Source organism: Lytechinus variegatus, chromosome 2 (genome assembly GCF_018143015.1).
Source record: "Lytechinus variegatus isolate NC3 chromosome 2, Lvar_3.0, whole genome shotgun sequence".
Lineage (NCBI taxonomy): Eukaryota > Metazoa > Echinodermata > Echinoidea > Temnopleuroida > Toxopneustidae > Lytechinus > Lytechinus variegatus.
Genome location: NC_054741.1, coordinates 79772107 through 79791059, shown reverse-complemented (window position 1 = coordinate 79791059; position 18953 = coordinate 79772107). Strand labels below are relative to the sequence as shown.

At 35.6% G+C, this 18953-nt stretch overlaps 1 protein-coding gene across 1 annotated transcript; it reads right to left on the bottom strand.

Moving 5' to 3' along the window:
• Positions 1-131: 131 nt before the first annotated feature.
• LOC121409184 (transducin beta-like protein 2) lies at positions 132-16729 on the bottom strand. Its single transcript, XM_041601036.1, has 12 exons — positions 16509-16729; positions 9880-10083; positions 8679-8730; positions 7725-7787; positions 6960-7068; positions 5749-5854; positions 5409-5495; positions 4566-4701; positions 4054-4103; positions 2677-2859; positions 1801-1987; positions 132-1318 (listed from the first exon to the last, which is right to left on the bottom strand). The coding sequence occupies exons 1-12, from the start codon at positions 16651-16653 to the stop codon at positions 1261-1263; spliced, it is 1380 nt and encodes a 459-aa protein (XP_041456970.1). The 5' UTR covers positions 16654-16729; the 3' UTR covers positions 132-1260.
• Between the last annotated feature and the right edge of the window lie 2224 nt (positions 16730-18953).

The following is an 18953-nucleotide window of genomic DNA, read 5'->3' as shown; positions in this document are numbered from 1 at the left end:
GTCATAAATAGCATCAAATTAATTAACTGTATCAATAAAAGCAAAAATTAATCACTTATTCATGAATTTTACCTGAAAACACATTTTGTATTGACTTTGGGGTCTGACACACACTCACACAATAATGCATGTTTCCGTAAGTGTGTACCTAGGTGTTCGTCAATTTTTTTTTCGCGAGCACATTTATCACAAAAATTGTCAAGGGGGCCATAACGTCCAGCCAAACCCACCCCCCCTCAGATTATTAGGGTTAATAGCATGCTCCCTGTTCTAAGGGATGCATTTTGTTCTGCAGTGAATGACTAATAACAATACACAAGCATGAGTTGTAAAGAGTAGCATATTCAAATTAGGAGATCACCTTCTAGTACCACAGATTAAGTTTGAGATATGCATTTTGGGGTAAAGCAAACAATTTCATCCCTGGGCCCTGTAACCTATAGAGAAGTGATCAATACTTAAAATGAACTGTCATATTCTTATTCATAGTTATTGAACTTCAATAACAATCATGAATAAAAAATTTAACAATTGATATTTGACACTTAGGGCCCTGAAAGGTGATCGAACCTGAGAGATTTGATAAGAAATACAAGTGGGTAAATTTGAATAGCTTATGAAAATTATATTTTCAGCTATACAAACAGCTTGCAGTATTCCTTTGGGGATAAAACAAATTTCATTGAAAAGAAAAGCAACAAGATTAGAACATGGAATCTTTGTTAAAGTTCACATGTCTGTCTATCCTTTGCTACTTTGTTGCTTTTTGCTGAAGTTGTTGGTCTGAAAATTTCCAGGGATAACTGACTTGCATAAAACAGTCGACCTTGTAATACTTTGAGAGCCCAGACAGTAGTTACAGTGTACCACAATCATGTTCACCTCTTTTGCAACAGATTTCACAACACCATTTCCATGAAATCTGAAATATTTTGACAACCCTCCCCACAACAATTTATATATTGCAACAGAAAGGAGTTGCCAGCTCTGTTGGTGGCTTACCACCAATTACTAATATCTTCTAAAAACATAATCTGATGTTTCTAACACTTTTTATATTAAACCCTATTTGATTCTAAGTACTACCAAAAACCTTCACTAAAAATTGTTTAACATTCTAAATCTAAAGAAAAATAAAAAGCAAAACTAGAAGTAAACTATTAGAGAATGTCATGAAAGCCTTTGAAGGCACCTGCTGGAAGGGAAATTCCCCAATGACCTCACTATGATCTACAGGGATTCCCCTCTGGACTGTCTGTGTCATGTCGCAGGTGGAGTTGCAGGTGGTTTTATATTCAAGATGGCATCAATATCAGCACTGTCAAAAGAAAATGTAAAGGGGGGGGGGGCAGAATAAATTCATTACCACATGAAACCATCAAAATAACATGCTTCCTTACATGACATAAAAAAGAAAGATATTTTTAGTTGTGAATTCATGAAATGCAGAACCTCAAGTTTTTACAGCCACTTGAAAAATCAGAATGCCCCCACAATACTGTGAACACTTATTGATTAATCCGTTTGATATTTCAGATTTTTCCTTCGACATGGCAGCAAAGTTATAAAAATACATAGTATATAGCCATCACTTGAGTTGTCTGATGTTGTTGGGTCTAATCTTCTGCCCTGCTTAACTTTGCATCACCCTTATCTCTGATTTAGGCATCATGATATGCAAGTCTGTACCTCCATTCTTCAATTGACTTGATGTCATCTACTAAACAAAATCTTTTGAGTCTACTATGATTATAATTCTTTTTAACCCGTTAGAGGAAAATTGTCATGCACAAATGATACCTGGTTGACTTGATCTGAAAGTTGAGTCTCTCCTTCATGGCTCCCGACGTTGTCTTTTTTAGTTTTCCTTCTAGATCAGAGACAAGTGCCTTTAAACCAATGATGTTGTGGAAGATTCGAATGAAGCGGTCACCAGTTGATACAAGATACTTCCCACTGGGATCAAAGCCTAGTTTGGAGATACTCTCTGTCACAAGATAATTAATTAGATATATATATATATATATATATTTTTTTTGTGTGTGTATAAACTGGTTGAATAATGTTCACTGCATGTTATATATTCATTTTATATGGAACATTGTGTGTTTTTTATTGTGAACTCACATTGTTAGTCTTCAGACATTTTGACTAGTATTCTTTAATGAAACCAAAATGAATTAGATTGAATTGCAAATTATATTACTTGATTTCTTTATCAAGAAGTCCTCATTAATGCTGCAAAGTTTGAATGTAAGAGATAAATGTATAGTGGTATATCCATGTAAAATATGTCTGGGGAATTTCCAGAAATATGTGTGACCTTAAGTTATTTTCACTGACAACTTTCATAAGGTACTGCTATTGTCTCATATGATTGGATGATAGCAAGCTTGCCAAAGGAAATCACTGACAGGATGGTTTCACAACACCAAAAGTGAACAAGCATCTTGTGAAGCCAATAGATAGTCATTCTGGTGAATGTTTCATAAAGCTGTTCTTAAGTTAAGAGCGACTTTAAGAACGACTGGTGATCCTTTCTTGTGGTAAACAGTAGATTCATTGGCGATGGTTTACAGCGTAAAAAGGATCACCAGTCGTTCTTAAAGTCGCTCTTCACTTATAAACAGCTTTATGAAACGGACCCCTGGATGAGTAAAAAACAAGATTACTCACGTGAGTGTACATCTTGGAAGTGCTCTTCTTCTTGTTTACCATCGGCGCTGTACAGCCATATCTCAGTGCCCTGAGCAATAGCTACACTGTAGGCATCAGGAGACAGGGCAATGAGGCAAGGGCCGGAGTGGGGGTACTGACCCGTCAGGAGGAGGTATGGATCCTGCTGCTTGGCATACTCAACTGAGAATGGTAAGGAGATGAGAAACAGAGAGAACGAGAGAGAAAGGTAAATGGAGGACAGAGAGAGATCAAAGAAAGGAGGAGTGGGTGGCAAGCCAGCAGGGAGAGAGAGAGAGTGAAGAGGTAGCACAATCACAAGACAAAAATGCATGTGAATAAAGCAAGCATAAATCAGGCCAGAAAACAAAATATATTTAAAGTTGGAATAAAGATAACCAATGAAATATCAGAAAACCAATAGGAGCAAACTTGATTAAAGTGCATAAAAGACACAAGGATACATTACTGTATTGCCATCTTTCTTTTCAAAATTATCTTCCCTAATGATTAGGGAAGAACATTTTGAAAAGAAAGATGGCAATACATTAAATTAGTGTAGACAAATAGCAATAGATATAAAGAGACTAAAATCTTGCATAATAAACATACTAAGGTTGTGACAAGCAAATATGCAATGAGATAAAATAGAAAAGGAATTAAATTTTCAACAATATACTGTACATATAGTCAAAATCATGAATGAAAAATAGTTTATTGTCTAAAATGACCCCAAACAGTTAGCAACTGAATGAAGTGAATAAACATCTGAGAGCAGAGAACAGGGTTTATTTTATATTACACCTCAACATTGTTATATTCTTAGAATATGATAGTCTGTACTAGACGTCTTCTCATATAAATATCATTGAATTCAATAAATGTAATACAATATTATTTCCATTATTAACTAATTATTTATCATCATTATCAATCAAAGAGAAAAGACAATTATTAATTATTATTATCATTATTTTTCAGAAACAAAATTACTCATGGAATCATTTGGCACACATTTTTCATTTACATATCAAATTATTTGATTCTGTTCGAACCCATTGTGAGATTATTATCTGTGTTGGAACTAAAATTGGGAGCATTATGCAAAGACCATCTGAGTCCATCAGTGAAATACTGGGTAGTCCTCTTCACATTCCCCAAAATTGAAATAGTTAGATTTTAATCTCTGAAGAATACCCTTGAAATTTTGATTATTGCTTTTACAATATGCAACATAGAACTATTCAGTATTCTTAAACAGAGTATCTGCACTTATTGGGGTTGCATGCACAGTAATTTGATGTTACTGTTAGTAGTAGATCTAAGTCTTCAGGAATTCGCCCCAATTTAGATTTTACATCAAGAATTAAATCTTACCATCTGTATCCCACAGTTTCCATGTGCCATCTTTAGACACCGTAGCCATTCTAGAAAAGAGAGAGATATGATTTATAATTGGATAAAAGATTACTAGAGCCAATCAAGATGACAATTTTGATGGATTTTAGTTGATTTACAAATTTTGGGTTATAATTCCTGATGACAGCAAGAACATACTTGTGTGTCTTTCTCAGGATAAAAAATATGTCCAAGAAAGATACCTGGTGTCCCATGACTACATTATTTATTCTATTCCATGGATACCTTCAGAAGTTATTAGAATACAATCTCTGTTTCCTAGATTTGCTCCATTCAATGAATAATGTACTATCATATTAGCATCCAGTGGTGACTCAAAATTCTGAAATAATCTTTTGAAATTCAAAAACTCAAATTGCAGTATATTCTTGAATTGTACAATTTCAGATTATCATGGAAATAATTGAAATTCAATAAAAAAAATTACCCCATAAAATAGACCACAAGAATATAAAGAAAAGTATTCTCACCTTGACGAGTCAAGATTGAAAGAGAAGTAATAGACGCTTGCCTTATGACCTTTCAACTCCATTGCTCTCCTAACCTCATTGAAATCACCACCTTTGGTAAACATCACTTCCCACACCTTTACATCTGGTGTAAAGCCTACAATAAAAAAAGTCATACAAGTCAAATTTAAAGTTCTACCTTCAGATAAATCTCTACACTTAATTTGCTTACTCACTCACCCTACAGACTGATATTGCAAACTGCGAAGCCATCACTGCAACATTTCATGATACACGATTAATGCATTACTGACATGAAGCGTAATGCATCTGTCATTGTAATATCCTTGGAATCTTTCCTTTTGAAAACAAGATATCCTTGCAGGATCCAGCAATAAATCATCAATAAACATTGTTTGCAAGTATGGCTAAGTATTTTATTTTCTTAATTCTAACTACAAAACAGTCATATTATTCATCAAAAACCATCTTTATGTTTAAAATCTTGTAGACAGAACCAATTTTCACTCATTTCACTCAATATTTTGTCTTTTATTTTTCTGTTGCATATTAATTTTTTTTTTATAGTACCTTGATTAAAATTCAATTAACTGTCACTATAGTGTTTCAAGACTTTCTCTGAGCTTTACATCTTTAGTTATGAAAAAAAAAAATTTATAGTACCTTGATTAAAATTCAATTTTTTTTTATAGTACCTTGATTAAAATTCAATTAACTGTCACTATAGTGTTTCAAGACTTTCTCTGAGCTTTACATCTTTAGTTATGAAAAAAAGGGTATAAATAAAAAAAATTCTCAATGAAATCATCTTCTTTCATCGAAGATTAAGAAGTGGTAACTTACCACAGGATGCTACAAATCGACCACATGGGGAAACAGCTGCATAATTGTTGTTCATATGATGTGTATCCAGTGAAGTTAGTACTTCTCCTAAATACATTGAAATAAAACATAACATCTATTTCAGTGAACTCTTTCGAATTAATGAATGAAATAGCATACTTATTATACTTATACGAATTTGGCGCACTGTGGCAAAAGTACGCATCAGCATTAGACATTTTTTAATATACTCGGTAAATAGGTGTAATTTATAAACGAAATCTGCATAAACCATAGGTTCAATTGATGGTTTCCTAAGGCATCTTTGTGCCTATGAGTTGTCAGTTGTGTAAAGCGTTACCTTTTGTATTCCAGATCTGTATTGTAGTATCTCTGTATGCCACCATGATGAAGCTACCTGATGCATTGGACCCTACGCCAATACTCAATATATCTTGATCACGACTCTGTAATAAGAGAAACGATTACAGGCAGTGAAAAAATAAGAATTGGGAGGAATAATGTAGCAACTGTCTTTCTTTTTTCATGCCTACCAAATATGGCATTTTGACATATGATAATATATTTCTTATTGTAAATGATCATACAAAGTAGATCATGCTGATATAATGATATGGATAGGAAGCCCGGGGGGGCCACTTACATTGACGAGTGGATACCATGCGCGACCAAAAAAACACGTAAAAAGGATGTCCTTTTCACGATAGGGCACGTTACGTACGTAACGTGAAAAGGGTGTCAAAAACACAAAAATAATGAAAAAGGGTATCCATTTCGCTAGTAAAATTACGTGTTTAGGGTCGAATTTGCGGGAATGATAAAACAAAATTAAAATGTTTTATAAAGGATGTCCTTTTTGCCCCAACACTACGTGTTTAGAGTCCTATTTGCGCGAGGTGTAGAAGGTGGGGTCGTACTAAACCAAATAAGGTAAAGCCGACAACCAAAGGACCCGTAACAATAAAACATTCCTTTACTTGTTTAGGGGTTCATTTCAGGAAATATTTGCCAAGAGTATCGTTTTGTTTCCAATACTTGTTAAGGGTAGGGTTTCACACGTCAATACTTGTTAAGGGGTGCATTTTCAGAATATGGAAATTACGTGTTTAGGGTGCTTTTCGAGACCCCATGGTCGCGCATGGTATCCACTCGTGAATGGAAGTGGCCCCCCCGGGTTAGGAAGTGATGATAGAACATTCTGATTAGACAAAGATCTAGGGGTTGAATGACAGTGTCTAAACATTGATTCCACCCCAAAACTCTTTGTCTGAGCAGGTCCCACTCTGGCTAGTACACAAAGAAAGATTTACAGTTGGTAAAAAGGATGGGCAAACTATCACTTTCGATGTTAGCTTGAAGAAGTTAAACTGAATAATGATAGCGAGTAGATCCAGCTCACCCATGCAGAGATAGTTTGCCTCGTCCCCTGCAAAACCAAGAGATGATTATATGTTTATATTCCACATCTGGAACAAATATAAAAGGAAGGAAAAACTATTTATACGTAAAGAAACACATGCAAATACCATGGATTTTGGTTTTCTACTTTACCTTGGGAAAGTCAAGAACAGGAGTAATTTGAGCTGATGAGCTGTCTTCCTTTTTACCAAGTTTAAAAACACGAATGCAATTGCCATTGGTGATGCTTGTGATGAAAGACCTAAAGCAGAGACAATCAAAAAGGGTAAAAATCAATAACTGCCATCTGTGCAGCTAAAAAAACCCTTGATTAAGCAATTTTTAAACAGGAAACAATCCAACCTTGTTCTGATACCTGAAAATGCTAGTTAAAAAAGAAAAGAATGAATGTCTCATCTTGTAACATCTGCAAGATATACATTCAGGTTAAAAAAAAGGGAGTCTGAACAAAAATTTTGAAATAAATCACTCCATGTTTACATCAAATTCTCATAATGATGGTTCTGATTTCCTCGATAGATTCAGACAAGAAAGGAATTTATTACTTTCAAATAAAAGAGACCAATCTGAATGTGTGCAGTTGTAATACTCATGGTAAATAAATTTTTTTAAACTGTGAAAATTTCAGCTAAAATGTGTGTAACTTGTCTAAGTCACTTTTATTCAAATTTGTCATCAGTTAAATGGATTACTGTTAAATATAATAATACTATCCATCCAATGCTTGACATGTTTTGAATATGCTCAAAAGGCTAATTTATGTCTTTCATCATGAATAGAAATGCCTCGATTTGTCAGCTCAAATTATGAGTAGTAGTAATAGAAGAGGGCTATATAAATCATAACTTGGCCTGGGAAGTACATATCACTTTCAACTATGAAGTATCAACTACTTACTTGCAGTCTGGACTGAACTTGATATTTGTAGCATGATCGTATTCCACATTTCCTCTAACACATCTGTCAAAATCAAAGGTAACACATGAATTTATCATAAACCTCAAAGAGGCAAACTATGTTTTTAGAAAAGTCCTTTTGTCAAGTACATATTTTTAAAAAAATTTAGAATTTTTTTTTAGATATCCATGTATCAGAGAATTTTTTGAATGAAATTATAATAAAAGATATTTGTCAGAAAGTTTGTTTAAAATCTAAATATTAAAATTTCGCATACAGTGTGAATGGTAACTCAAGTATGCTTGATTGCACATAATAAAGAGTAAAAATAAGCCTGATCAAGTGGTAAGCTTTGTTATATTTTCCCCTTTAGTGGGTAAATTGCATTTAAAGGGTTATTGTTATTTAGGAAGATCATAGTAATAACCTCCAATGCAACAGGAATGCTCTTCAAAAGCCCCAATAAATAAAATTTATGACCTCTATCCCCCCACAATAAACACCCAGCAAGGACAAAAAAGTTATTATGTTTGGGCCAAACATTTGTGTGTGGTCCTATGCATCCATATTTGCACTGCATGTGAATCATCTAGACAAAAAAGTTATTTCTGATAATTTTGGGGATTCCAAGCTCTAACATTATACTTTGAATTTTAGAAGTATTACAACATATATTTCCCAATCACTTTGAGACTTTAGATAGTTCAATCTCCAAACTTGTTTTTCTAAAGGATGCTGCAAGAAACTTACAATTGATTCCAAATCATGCAGTAATCCAAAAATCATTTGCAAGTCCTTTGGTTAAATGCAAATTTGTAGTTGATTTGTGCTCGACTGCAACTCCACTTTATTTGCAACACTCACTTACACATGATTTTAGGACTTACGAGTGATTTGCAATTGAAAACATTTTTCTTGTAACACCCAATATATCTTTGCTTCATTATTACTCACTTGTGTTCTTTCTCTTTGAATTCTTTAACGCTCCAAACACGAACGGTCCTATCTGTTAAATGTAAACATCATTCATTAGAATCAATAAAAAAAAACTGATACAAAATCAATGTCATAACTCATATCACAAATCAATCTCATCCCAGCTGAGTTGGAAATTACATCAAGTGAAATAGCAAATATTATAGCTCAGGCAAAGATTACATTCAATTCATCTCATCTCTTCCAATATAAAAATTCATACGTCAAACAAGTCAAGAATAAAACAATACAAGTATAACACCATATCACTGAGAAGAGAGTGAGAATCATGTGAATAATAAAAATCAAACATCTAAAAAAATGTACTGTAGTGCAGATAATAGCTTCACAAGCAGAATGACTCCAAGAATTATGTTGGTGTTGTGTGCTGGAATCAGGCTGGTGAACAGCATTTCAATTTTTTTTGGTTTAAAATTCCAGTATTTTAAATGATGGCAAACTCAAGCTCAAAACACTTGCAATATGCAAACCTGACATTGTGGTTGGGGTTTGTTCCCCCACACCTATTACACAAAGTTCAATACACCAACCATGGCTAAATTCAAGGTGTATTGTAGTTGGGGTCTGTTTTTCCCTCACCTACTGTTCATAGTTCCCAAAACTAAGCATGACAAAATTCAAGTTAGGTGTATTTGTTGACATCTGTTTGACCCTCATTCCAACACCATGTTTTAAGTTGGGTGTTGTGGTTGTTGTTTGTATTGACCAGTGGCGGACCGTGACCTGGAGGAGACAAAGCATAGGAGGGGCACAGCATTGTTCACAAACCCTACAGTGCCCCTCCAATCACTGCCTCCTCCAGGGGAGCGTTTCATCAACATTTTTGTCTGACAAGTTTTCAGATCTTACATCTTTTCTTGATTCTGATTGGCTGAGAGGCACTGTTACAATAGTAACTGTCGGATAAAATGGGACTTGTCGGATAAAATGTCCGACAAGTCCTTTCATGAAGCGCTCCCCAGGTCACAATACCCCACTGGTATTGACTATCCCCATTTTCAGGTTAGGTGTTGTGGTTGGTATTTATTTTGACCCATATTCACTGCACTGATTCCCTGAACAGATTATGTGTAATGTTGGGTGCTCTGGCACTCGTTTCCAAACAATGTTACATGTATGTGGCTGATGAACTGGTGTTTGTATTGAATGTCTACTTTACCTTCAGAACACGAAGCAACATATTTGCCATTGATACTGAAATCCAGATCGAGAACATTGTGACTGTGTTCCTTGAGTGAGGAAGCTAGGAGAGGATGAGTAAATGCCTTCTGTGATGACTTCTTATTGCCATGGTTACCAGATTTTGTTTGCTTCTTGGTCCCTTGGGTTGGTTTCTTCTCTTTAGGTTTCTTCTCATTAGTCTCTGAAGAGGAAAAAAAGCAAGAATGATTTGATGATCCAATCGAAAATTACATTTCAAATTTTCAGAATGTAAAAGTGCAAATCATAAACTCTCACACCACTATACAGCCAAAATCCGTCTGTTTGGGGGTTGTCCACATAATTTTTTAAAAAGTAGTTTTTTTTTAACTTTCTTCTTCAGAAATGGCAGGCTAGTCATCTTGTACTTAGTGCAAGGGACCTAATCCTGATAGCATATAGTCTCATGGGTCCCCCAACAGGTGGAAAGGAAAATTTCCAGAAAAGTGTCATTTTTTAAATCTCTATTTCCAATTTAGAAAGAAATAATAAACAAATTCAAAGAGTCAAGTTATATGATGAATAGTTTATATTTCCCATTTTTTAATGAAGTAAAAATACAATATTTTACAATACAATGTTTACAAAGCTGATATTCAATGTTGATGCTACTGAAAGGAGACTCGTTTTACATGGCAATTTTTTTTAGGGGGGGGGGTGGGGGCCATCATATTTAGCAAAAAAGAAAGATCGATGATTAAAAATTTAAAGAAGGCATAAGTGATTTTGTGTCCCGCCAACTTATGAAAATAACCAGAAATATTGTGATTTGCGAGGGCACGCAACAGAATTATCAATTATGGGTAAATACACGGTGAGCTCCTGGGTGCTGGCCCGCGCTTCCTGTGTTCCTGTGTTCTAGTGCTACCACCCTGCCTGTGGGGAATTTTAGAGGTAGGACTAATATGCCAATGTTGTACAGAGCACACACTTTAAGAAATCATTAAAATATCACTTTTGTGACCAAACTTACTAATTTCCATACAGTTGCAATTTATTTTTCATTAGTAACTTGGGAATAATTTTTTTTTTCACCAGAGCGCTCATAAACTTGAATTTTGGGCATATTTTAGTGTACGCCCTCTATTGGTGGAAAGTAATATGGCAAGAAAATTTTCATTTTTTGATCTCTATTTTTAATTCAGAAAAAATGACTTAAAGAATCAAATTTAAATAAGACTAAGAGCCAAGTTGTATGAATAGGTGTAATGGAAACTGTCAGTGTAAAAAATTCAAGCATTTTCCCAAAAGAAAGAAAATAAGCCAAACATTGCCACCATTATTTTTCCACACATGGAGATATAACTGAGAACTGTAGAGTGGAGCACTCATTCAATGAACAAGGTTATAATATAACGGGGTGGAGTTCACTTTCTCCCACTACTAAAATTTTCATGCATCTGATCTAGCTGCATTTAAGAAACAGCTAACTAGTAAAAGTATATAGTGGCAGCAATTGCATGAATGGCCTGAACATCTATAGCTTCTTTGAGGCGTTCAAGTGCAGTATCCACAAGACAAGACAAGATTATATCATAACTTTGTTCATTGAATGAGTGCCTGGGACTAAGGCTGGGTTACTAATTTTCGTGCACGGTCATTACTAATAGTAATACTACGGTACCACTCTAGGCGACACCGCAATACTTACCCGTGTTAAGAAACTGGGACTCCACTCACGCGCATTTGGGCCGCCCTAGCTTAGAACTAAGCTTTCTTTCCGTAAAAAAAAATTATTCTTATGATTAAATAAATATTAATTAATACATGAATACTGTTAAATCGGTACTCACCGGTTCTCTTCTTGAATTTTCTGCCAATTTCCCACGCTGCTGGCTGCAATTCCGCGGTAAATTTCGTCGCCATAGAGAGCTGTTCATGCAACGTTATTTATAAATGGAGCGCCCTTTACGAGAGTTGTTAATGCCGCGGAGAAATCGTTAGGCATTTTGGCCTGTGTTCAAGGCGTAGCTGTTCTATTTTTTTTTATAAAATTATGTGTGAGATCGAAATCTCAGCGAGTAAACACTCTTCCAATATGGAAGAGTGTATACTCGCTGTGATATGATCCCGATAGGGAGGCGCAACACCCCCACCCACATGGGCGCAAACCCCAGGGCCGGGGGACATGTCCCCTCACCCAAAATAGTAGGGGGCACATTATGAAATGTCCCCCTACTATTTTTGGTCATGTCGTTCAAATTCGAAATGTATTTTGGAAGAGACGATCTTACTTTTGGCATGCCCCTTTTTTTTGCTTGTTTGCTTGTCAAATTTCTTTTGGTCAAGATGACCTTCTTTAGAGGGTGATAAACCTTCTTTTTTTGTTTGTTTTTTGCTTGTCAAATTTTCCAGCCCCTGGTCCCCCTACCTTTGGGGAGAGATTTCCGCCCTTGCAAGTAGACATATACTCTTGATATTGTTTGCGAATCTGCACGGGCGTCGATCGAGGGCTGGGGATGAGGAAAAGCGGTGAGACGAGAAAAAAAAATAGAACTTAGAAGGGGAAAGGCGACAGAAAAAAAGTGAACGAAAGAAAAATTAATGGAAAATAAAAGGGAAGAGTAAATAGGGAGAAATGTGATGGGTAAAATAAATTATGGGAAAAGAGGACAGAAAAAAAGTGAACGAAAGAAAAATTAATGGAAAATAAAAGGGAGGAGAAAATAGGAGAAATGTGATGGGTAAACAAAATTATGGGGAAAGATTCTGGACGCACTATTCATGTTTTATCATGAAAAGGATAAGTTATTTATCCGCGAGCAGACACTTTTTGATATTGTGATCTGAAACTGGATAATGATTTAAATAGAGAACAATCTGCGTATCTGAATTAACGTGTGTTTTAGATTTCGACCTAGAATTTGGGTATTCTAAGTAACTTTCTTATCATGAAAGTCAATAAAGAGAGCGCAAAGCGCGAGCTAAAAATATATGATATAACAAAGGGTGAATTTAAGCTCTGTAATGCAAACACTTTGTGGGAAAATTGTGAATTGTGATGGATCACAGTTAAAAAAGAGCTGATGTATTTTATTTTTATTACTTTGAGTTTTTACATAGGACCGGAACATGCTATGAGGGCATTATGTCATCATATGAAATTGATGACCATCTTCCTATTTCTCTCGCATGGGAGCGCGAAATGTGTTAATTTTATGGCCTGAAAACTGGACATTTAAAGCACTTTGTAATTATGCATAAGAGGCATTATATATCTATCAATGCGAGCAGAAATCGCGAGTCGAAGTTTTTGATAAACTGTCATCAAATTAGTTTGATTTAGAATTAATATTGGGATATACATAACCGACTAATCCAAATGCTATAGCGTGCGGCGCTAGCTGATACGTTTTAACAATCTGACCTGAATAGGGAACTTTTTGAGAACTTTATGGAATACAGGAAAATAATACGTACCTGAAAATTCAAATTTTGCGAGCGCGCAGCGCAAGCAGAAAATGATAATGTTCAGATGATATCACAGACATTTTTACAGAGCACTTTTTAAAAATCAATTTGTAAATGAAACAAAATAATGAAAGTTCAATTTCCCAGCTGAAATATGTTTTGTATAATGACTTCAAAGTTTGATTTTTCAAGCTCCATATTGAGCAAGATATGCAAATACCCTAAAAGACAATAAGGCGCGAAGCGCGAGCGAAAATTTTTTATCCTAACAAATAGATTTAAAAAAAAATTATTTTCAGAGTCTTCCCCTAATGTTATTTCATTTAATCATGTTCCTCCTCTTATGTTTGCCTTTCTTCTTTTTTCCTCTCTTTTCCCTTCCTTTTCTTTTTTCCTTTCTTTTTTTTTCTTTTTTTGCTCCGCCAATAGGGGGGCCCGGGCCCTCGGCCCCCTGGATCCGCCTATGTTAGCGGTTGTAGGTATAAATCGCGCTCTAACGCTCTAAAACTGTGTTCTTTATCAAAAAGCTGTCTTTCATATTCATTTTGTTCGCAAAAGAATATAAAGTTAATTTCAATCATTGTATATAGTTATCCTGTTTATGATAAAAATACTTAGAAATTGGGTTAGGTTAGGGTTATCAAATTATCAGGGCAGAAAATATATATTTTTTTCTCATTTTGCGCGTCGAGCTGGCACTATTTGATCTGTGTTATTATGTTTTTGATGACATTCATTGTATTCACAACAATAATTATTAAACATTGCGCACGCGCCGTGCGCCGCATGAATTATGTAGATCAGGTGAATAACTTACCGCTACACACGAGCAGTTGCTCTATATATTCTATGTAATATAATATATAGAGCAACTGCCCATTTTTAATGGTCCATAATATACCCACTTTCTTCTTTTTTTGGAACGAGTATGAATTTATCTACTGATATACTGAATGTACAATAAAAGTCATTATCATGTATTTCTTGGCATTTCATTTACTTTTTTTACCATAATTATATCACACAGCTGTTCGCATAGGCCTACGCCGTCACAAATAACAAAACAAAATCTCACTTTTTTTCTTTTTTGGTGGGGGATAGATTTTCCATACGCATACGTACAATTTTTCAAATTATTTTTTTCTGCTATTTTCATAATAAACTTTAAATGATTTCGCCTTTGCACTATTATTTTTTTAAAGACAAAATTACATCATCATCATATCATCGTCACCAACTTCATTCTCATCTTTATCACCACTACCACCATCATTATTATCATCATCATCATCATCATCACCGCCACCATCACCACCACTATCATCTTCACCAAGATAAATCCTGCTTTTTTTCCTTCCTATTTTCCTCTTTTTAGAGGGCACACCACCACGCCCCCTTACTGGATATCCGCCTCTAACGTTTGTTGTTGTATATAAGTTGGCGGATGCCTCATGAAATGAAATAATATAAAATAAGGAAAGGGAAACTAATTAGAAAAAGGACTGAGGAGAAGAAAAAAGAAAGCCAAACAAACAAGAAAAAACAATATCAAAATTTTGTTGTAAAGTCTTCTACGTCAGTTTAATAATTATGTTTTCAATGAAATGAGAACATAAAAAAATGAAACAAGTAAGATGGGCTATACATCGTAGCAAAGAAATAGAGGGAAGCTCCGAGACAATAAAAAGGGTGAGAAAAAGAAAAGACTTTGAAATACTCACAACACGAGCATAATAAAAAAAATTGGAATAAGCAAGGACAAGTAGCTGAGGGACACCCCCCCCCCTCTCTCTCTAGTTATTTATGTATCAAACTCGCATACACAAGAATTTCTTACTAATCAAAATATTGCGAGCAAAAAGCACAAGCTGACATTTTTTTAAATATTCAAAACTGATAGAGAGACACATTTTAAACAATTCATGAATCATAATAATTATACAACTAGCTTACCAATCGAATCATTCGATTGCGACAAATGATCTGAGAATTAATGCTTTTAGGAATTCATTAAATTAAAGCAAAGTATCTCAACATTAAAATAATTAAGGCGGGCGCAAGGTATCAGCTACTACACCGATAATTTTTTTTTTGACATTTGAAGTATTTTCGGTAATCATGAAAAAGACCGGATATTTCATGAAAGCTCAAATCCCGAAGAGCGGAATATTTTTATTAATTGACTTTTTAAAAAAATGTTCTAAGCCCCATTTAATATTTGATTATAAGTCGATGCATTAAAAGCTGAAAAAATAAAGTATTTTGTGTTCCTCTATCATAATTGTCTTTCTCTTTAACCCTGGTTCTTTTTTTCTGGGGGGAAGCATTTTGGTTAAAAAAAGAGAAAAAAGATAATTGCTGGCTTGTGGACGCCCGGTGTGGACGGTGGTAGGGACACCCCCCCCCCCCGTAGTTACGCCAATATGGGACCAAATGATCCTAAATGTCCGAGGCGAAACTTGTGCAATCAAACGTTATTTCTGAATAAATTAAAGCTTGCGCTGTTCAACTTCAATCTCTTTCAGCTAAATTTGCGATGAACGCTGCGTTATGAAATATATAATTATCAACATCTGGCGAAAAGAATAACCGACCGATCACCTGACGAGAACGCGTATACGTGATCTGCATATCAGGTCCGATCGAGAGTCAGAAGTGAAGGACAACTGCCAAGAAAATCAGGAAAAAGTCGTCAAAATGTAAGTTCCCCTTCATTTCTTTCAATTTTTTGTTACTTATTGAAGCATTAATGTATCATTAAAGCAAAATTTCAACAAAAGCCTCAAATTTAGCTAGTACTTTTGTTGAAATTACAATAAATTTAGATCCACATAAATCTCTAACCCAATTTTAGCACTGATGTCGCCTATGAGGTCCATACATGTAATGTTTGGACCTCATTGGTACTAGGAGTGATCTAGGCCTAGCTGCATTTAAGAAACAGCTAACTAGTAAAAGAAGTATAGTGGCAGCAATTGCATGAATGGCCTGAACATCTATAGCTTCTTTGAGGCGTTCAAGTGCAGTATCCACAAGACAAGACAAGATTATATCATAACTTTGTTTATTGAATGAGTGCCTGGGTTACTAATTTTCGTGCACGGTCATTTACTACGGTACTATTACTAATACTAGGCCTAACACCATTTATTGCGGGTGGGATCGTGAATAACCTACCGATTTCTTCTTCTTCTGGTTTTCCTCTGCCCGCTCCGCATACAATCATCAATAACAAAATTATAGCTCCAAGAGAAAGAGTTATTATGACTACGGAAAAGGGTGCGGTGGCACCCTTCTCCATAACTTCTTGCTCATTAGACATTTCTTTAACTTTTCTTCTGACTGCGAAGTTGCGAACGTTTCACAAAATAAACTGAAGATCACGACGAAAAGACGTTCCGGTATACGGTATATAATTTATGGTAGCTTAAAAATACTACGATCGCTTTTCAAAAAAGAGCCCCGGCAAAGAGGACGGATCCCTGGCCGATCCCCAGCGGCGTAGCAGGGGTCGGTGGCGGGGGGGGGGGGGGGAGAGCCAAAAATTTTCCGGTCATATCATGGTATGAACAGGCGTAATGAGGCAACAATATTTAGAGGGCCAGATAAGCCTATATCGTATCGAGCAGAATTTTTCTTTTTAAAAAAAAAGCGAGCGAGCGAGCATTTTTTTAAAAACATTTCACCCTTCTCTCTTTCCATTCCTTTTTTTCGTGGTCTGTACGCTACCGTGAACAGGACTCTTTGCGGCAGTAGCGTGAAGAGTACAAAAAAATGAGGGGCGCAGTATGGCACATGTGCTAAAAAAGCTGCTTAATACAAGACCAGAGCAAGCGAAGCGAGCAAAAAAAACACCTTTTCATGAGAATCTAACTTTGAGATATGTTTTGACATCAGATATATTCAGTAAAAAATCATTTTTTTTTCTTTCCTCCTCAAAGTGTTATTTGTTCTTGGTTGTAGAACTTTTGGGGGCCATGGCCCAACCCGGTACCATCATATACGACAGTGCCATGCAATTGGGGTCGGGGGCGGAGCCCCCAGAACTTCTTGATATCAAAGCCTTAAATCTTGCAGATTGCCGCAATATCGCGGATATATTAGGATATAGCTTTTACACAACACATTTATTCAACCAAGTTGCGTAATGAACCAAATATTTTGAAGGGGAACAGAGCAATGTGGGAATATCATTTTGTTAAAAGTAGCCAGCGAGCGAAGCGAGCTGGAAAAAGATTGCCTAAAAAAATTAAATTCTGATTGTGGGATATATAGATTTTTTTCAGTCAGCAAATAACGCATTTCATTGTTTCCATGTATTTCATTATACGTTGTATCTTTTATTTCCTTTGGGTTTGGAATCAAGAACCCCCACGCCTGTATACGCCAGTGATTGAACGTAAAGCTTAAAGTGTAAGAAGGGTCTCTATAGGGGGGGGGGAGTTACATAGAGCCATTTGGAGGTTGTAGATGAAGAACCCCCTACTGCGTGGGGTCTTGGTAAAGCCCCGGTATCTTTTAGCAAGCTCATATCACAATATTGTATGCAGTTCATCTTTCTTCCCGCTCTTTATTTTCAATCATCGGCAGCCCGGTCGTGTTAAAGGTTTTTTTTTCTTGTCCCTTTTCGTTGTTTTCCAATTTAGCTTTTGACTAATTCCATTCTAACTTCATTTCCCGCTATTGTTTGACATTTTGTCATCTTTTAATTTATTTACCATCACGCTTTTGCATTACATAGGCCTATTTCGGAATGATTTATCCTTCCTCAAATGTTCTTTCGTTCCTTTTTCCGCTGTCCTTCCTTCCTATTCTGTTTTAAAAAATATTCAATCTTCCCTTTTCCCTTTCCTTTTCCTCCTTTCCCTTTCCCCCTTCCTTCCCCTTTACCTTTCTCTCTCCCTTCCTTTTCTCCTTTTCCCGTTTTTTTTTAAATTCCCCCCACCTGTTACGCCACTGCCGATTCCGGAGTTAAAAAGGGGATATTTATAAATTAAAGGACCTTTTTGAGAGAATTCATAAGGAGAATACGTATCTCCCTAATGAATATATTAAAGAACCATTGAATAATGAGCTGATTATCATTTCACTCAGGGCAATTCGAGCTCGAAACTCGAGCGAAATATAACGTTAGGCCTATGACGAATTAAAATTAGTTTTATTCCTTTCCCCCTGTTTCTTTCACTTTTCTCCTTTTCCCCCTTTTACCTGTATTGGTAATGCGTTTATAATCAACATGCGATGCGCCAGCGAGAGCTGATTTTTTTGTAGACCTACAAGGGAATCCGGGGCAATACTTAGCGTAACAGGCGGGGGCAGTCGGATTTCACTTGAAAAATTATAATAAAATAACATAACAGAAAAAGAAAAGGGAAGAAAAGAATAAGACAGAATTAAAGGGAAAGCCAAATAAACTCGGAAAAAAGAAAAAAGAGGGAAAAAATTATATGAAAGGGAAATATGGAAAGAAAATAGAAAGATTAAAGAAACATAAAGAGGAGAAAGTTAAAACGGAACTTGGGATAGAGGGAAAAGGAATTAAAGAAGATAATGAGAAAAAACATTAATTCCGACGAATAAATAATTGAGAAAAGTGAACTAAACAGAGAGATGGCAAACTGG

Bases quoted from the DNA above. Each gene is read 5' to 3' on its own strand.
- LOC121409184 (XM_041601036.1), bottom strand. From the start codon at position 16,653: ATGTCTAATGAGCAAGAAGTTATGGAGAAGGGTGCCACCGCACCCTTT. The intron at 10,084-16,508 runs GTAGGTTATTCA...TTTCCTCTTCAG, and splicing joins ACCAGAAGAAGAAGAAATCG to AGACTAATGAGAAGAAACCT. The intron at 5,496-5,748 runs GTAACGCTTTAC...CAATGTATTTAG, and splicing joins ACAGATCTGGAATACAAAAG to GAGAAGTACTAACTTCACTG.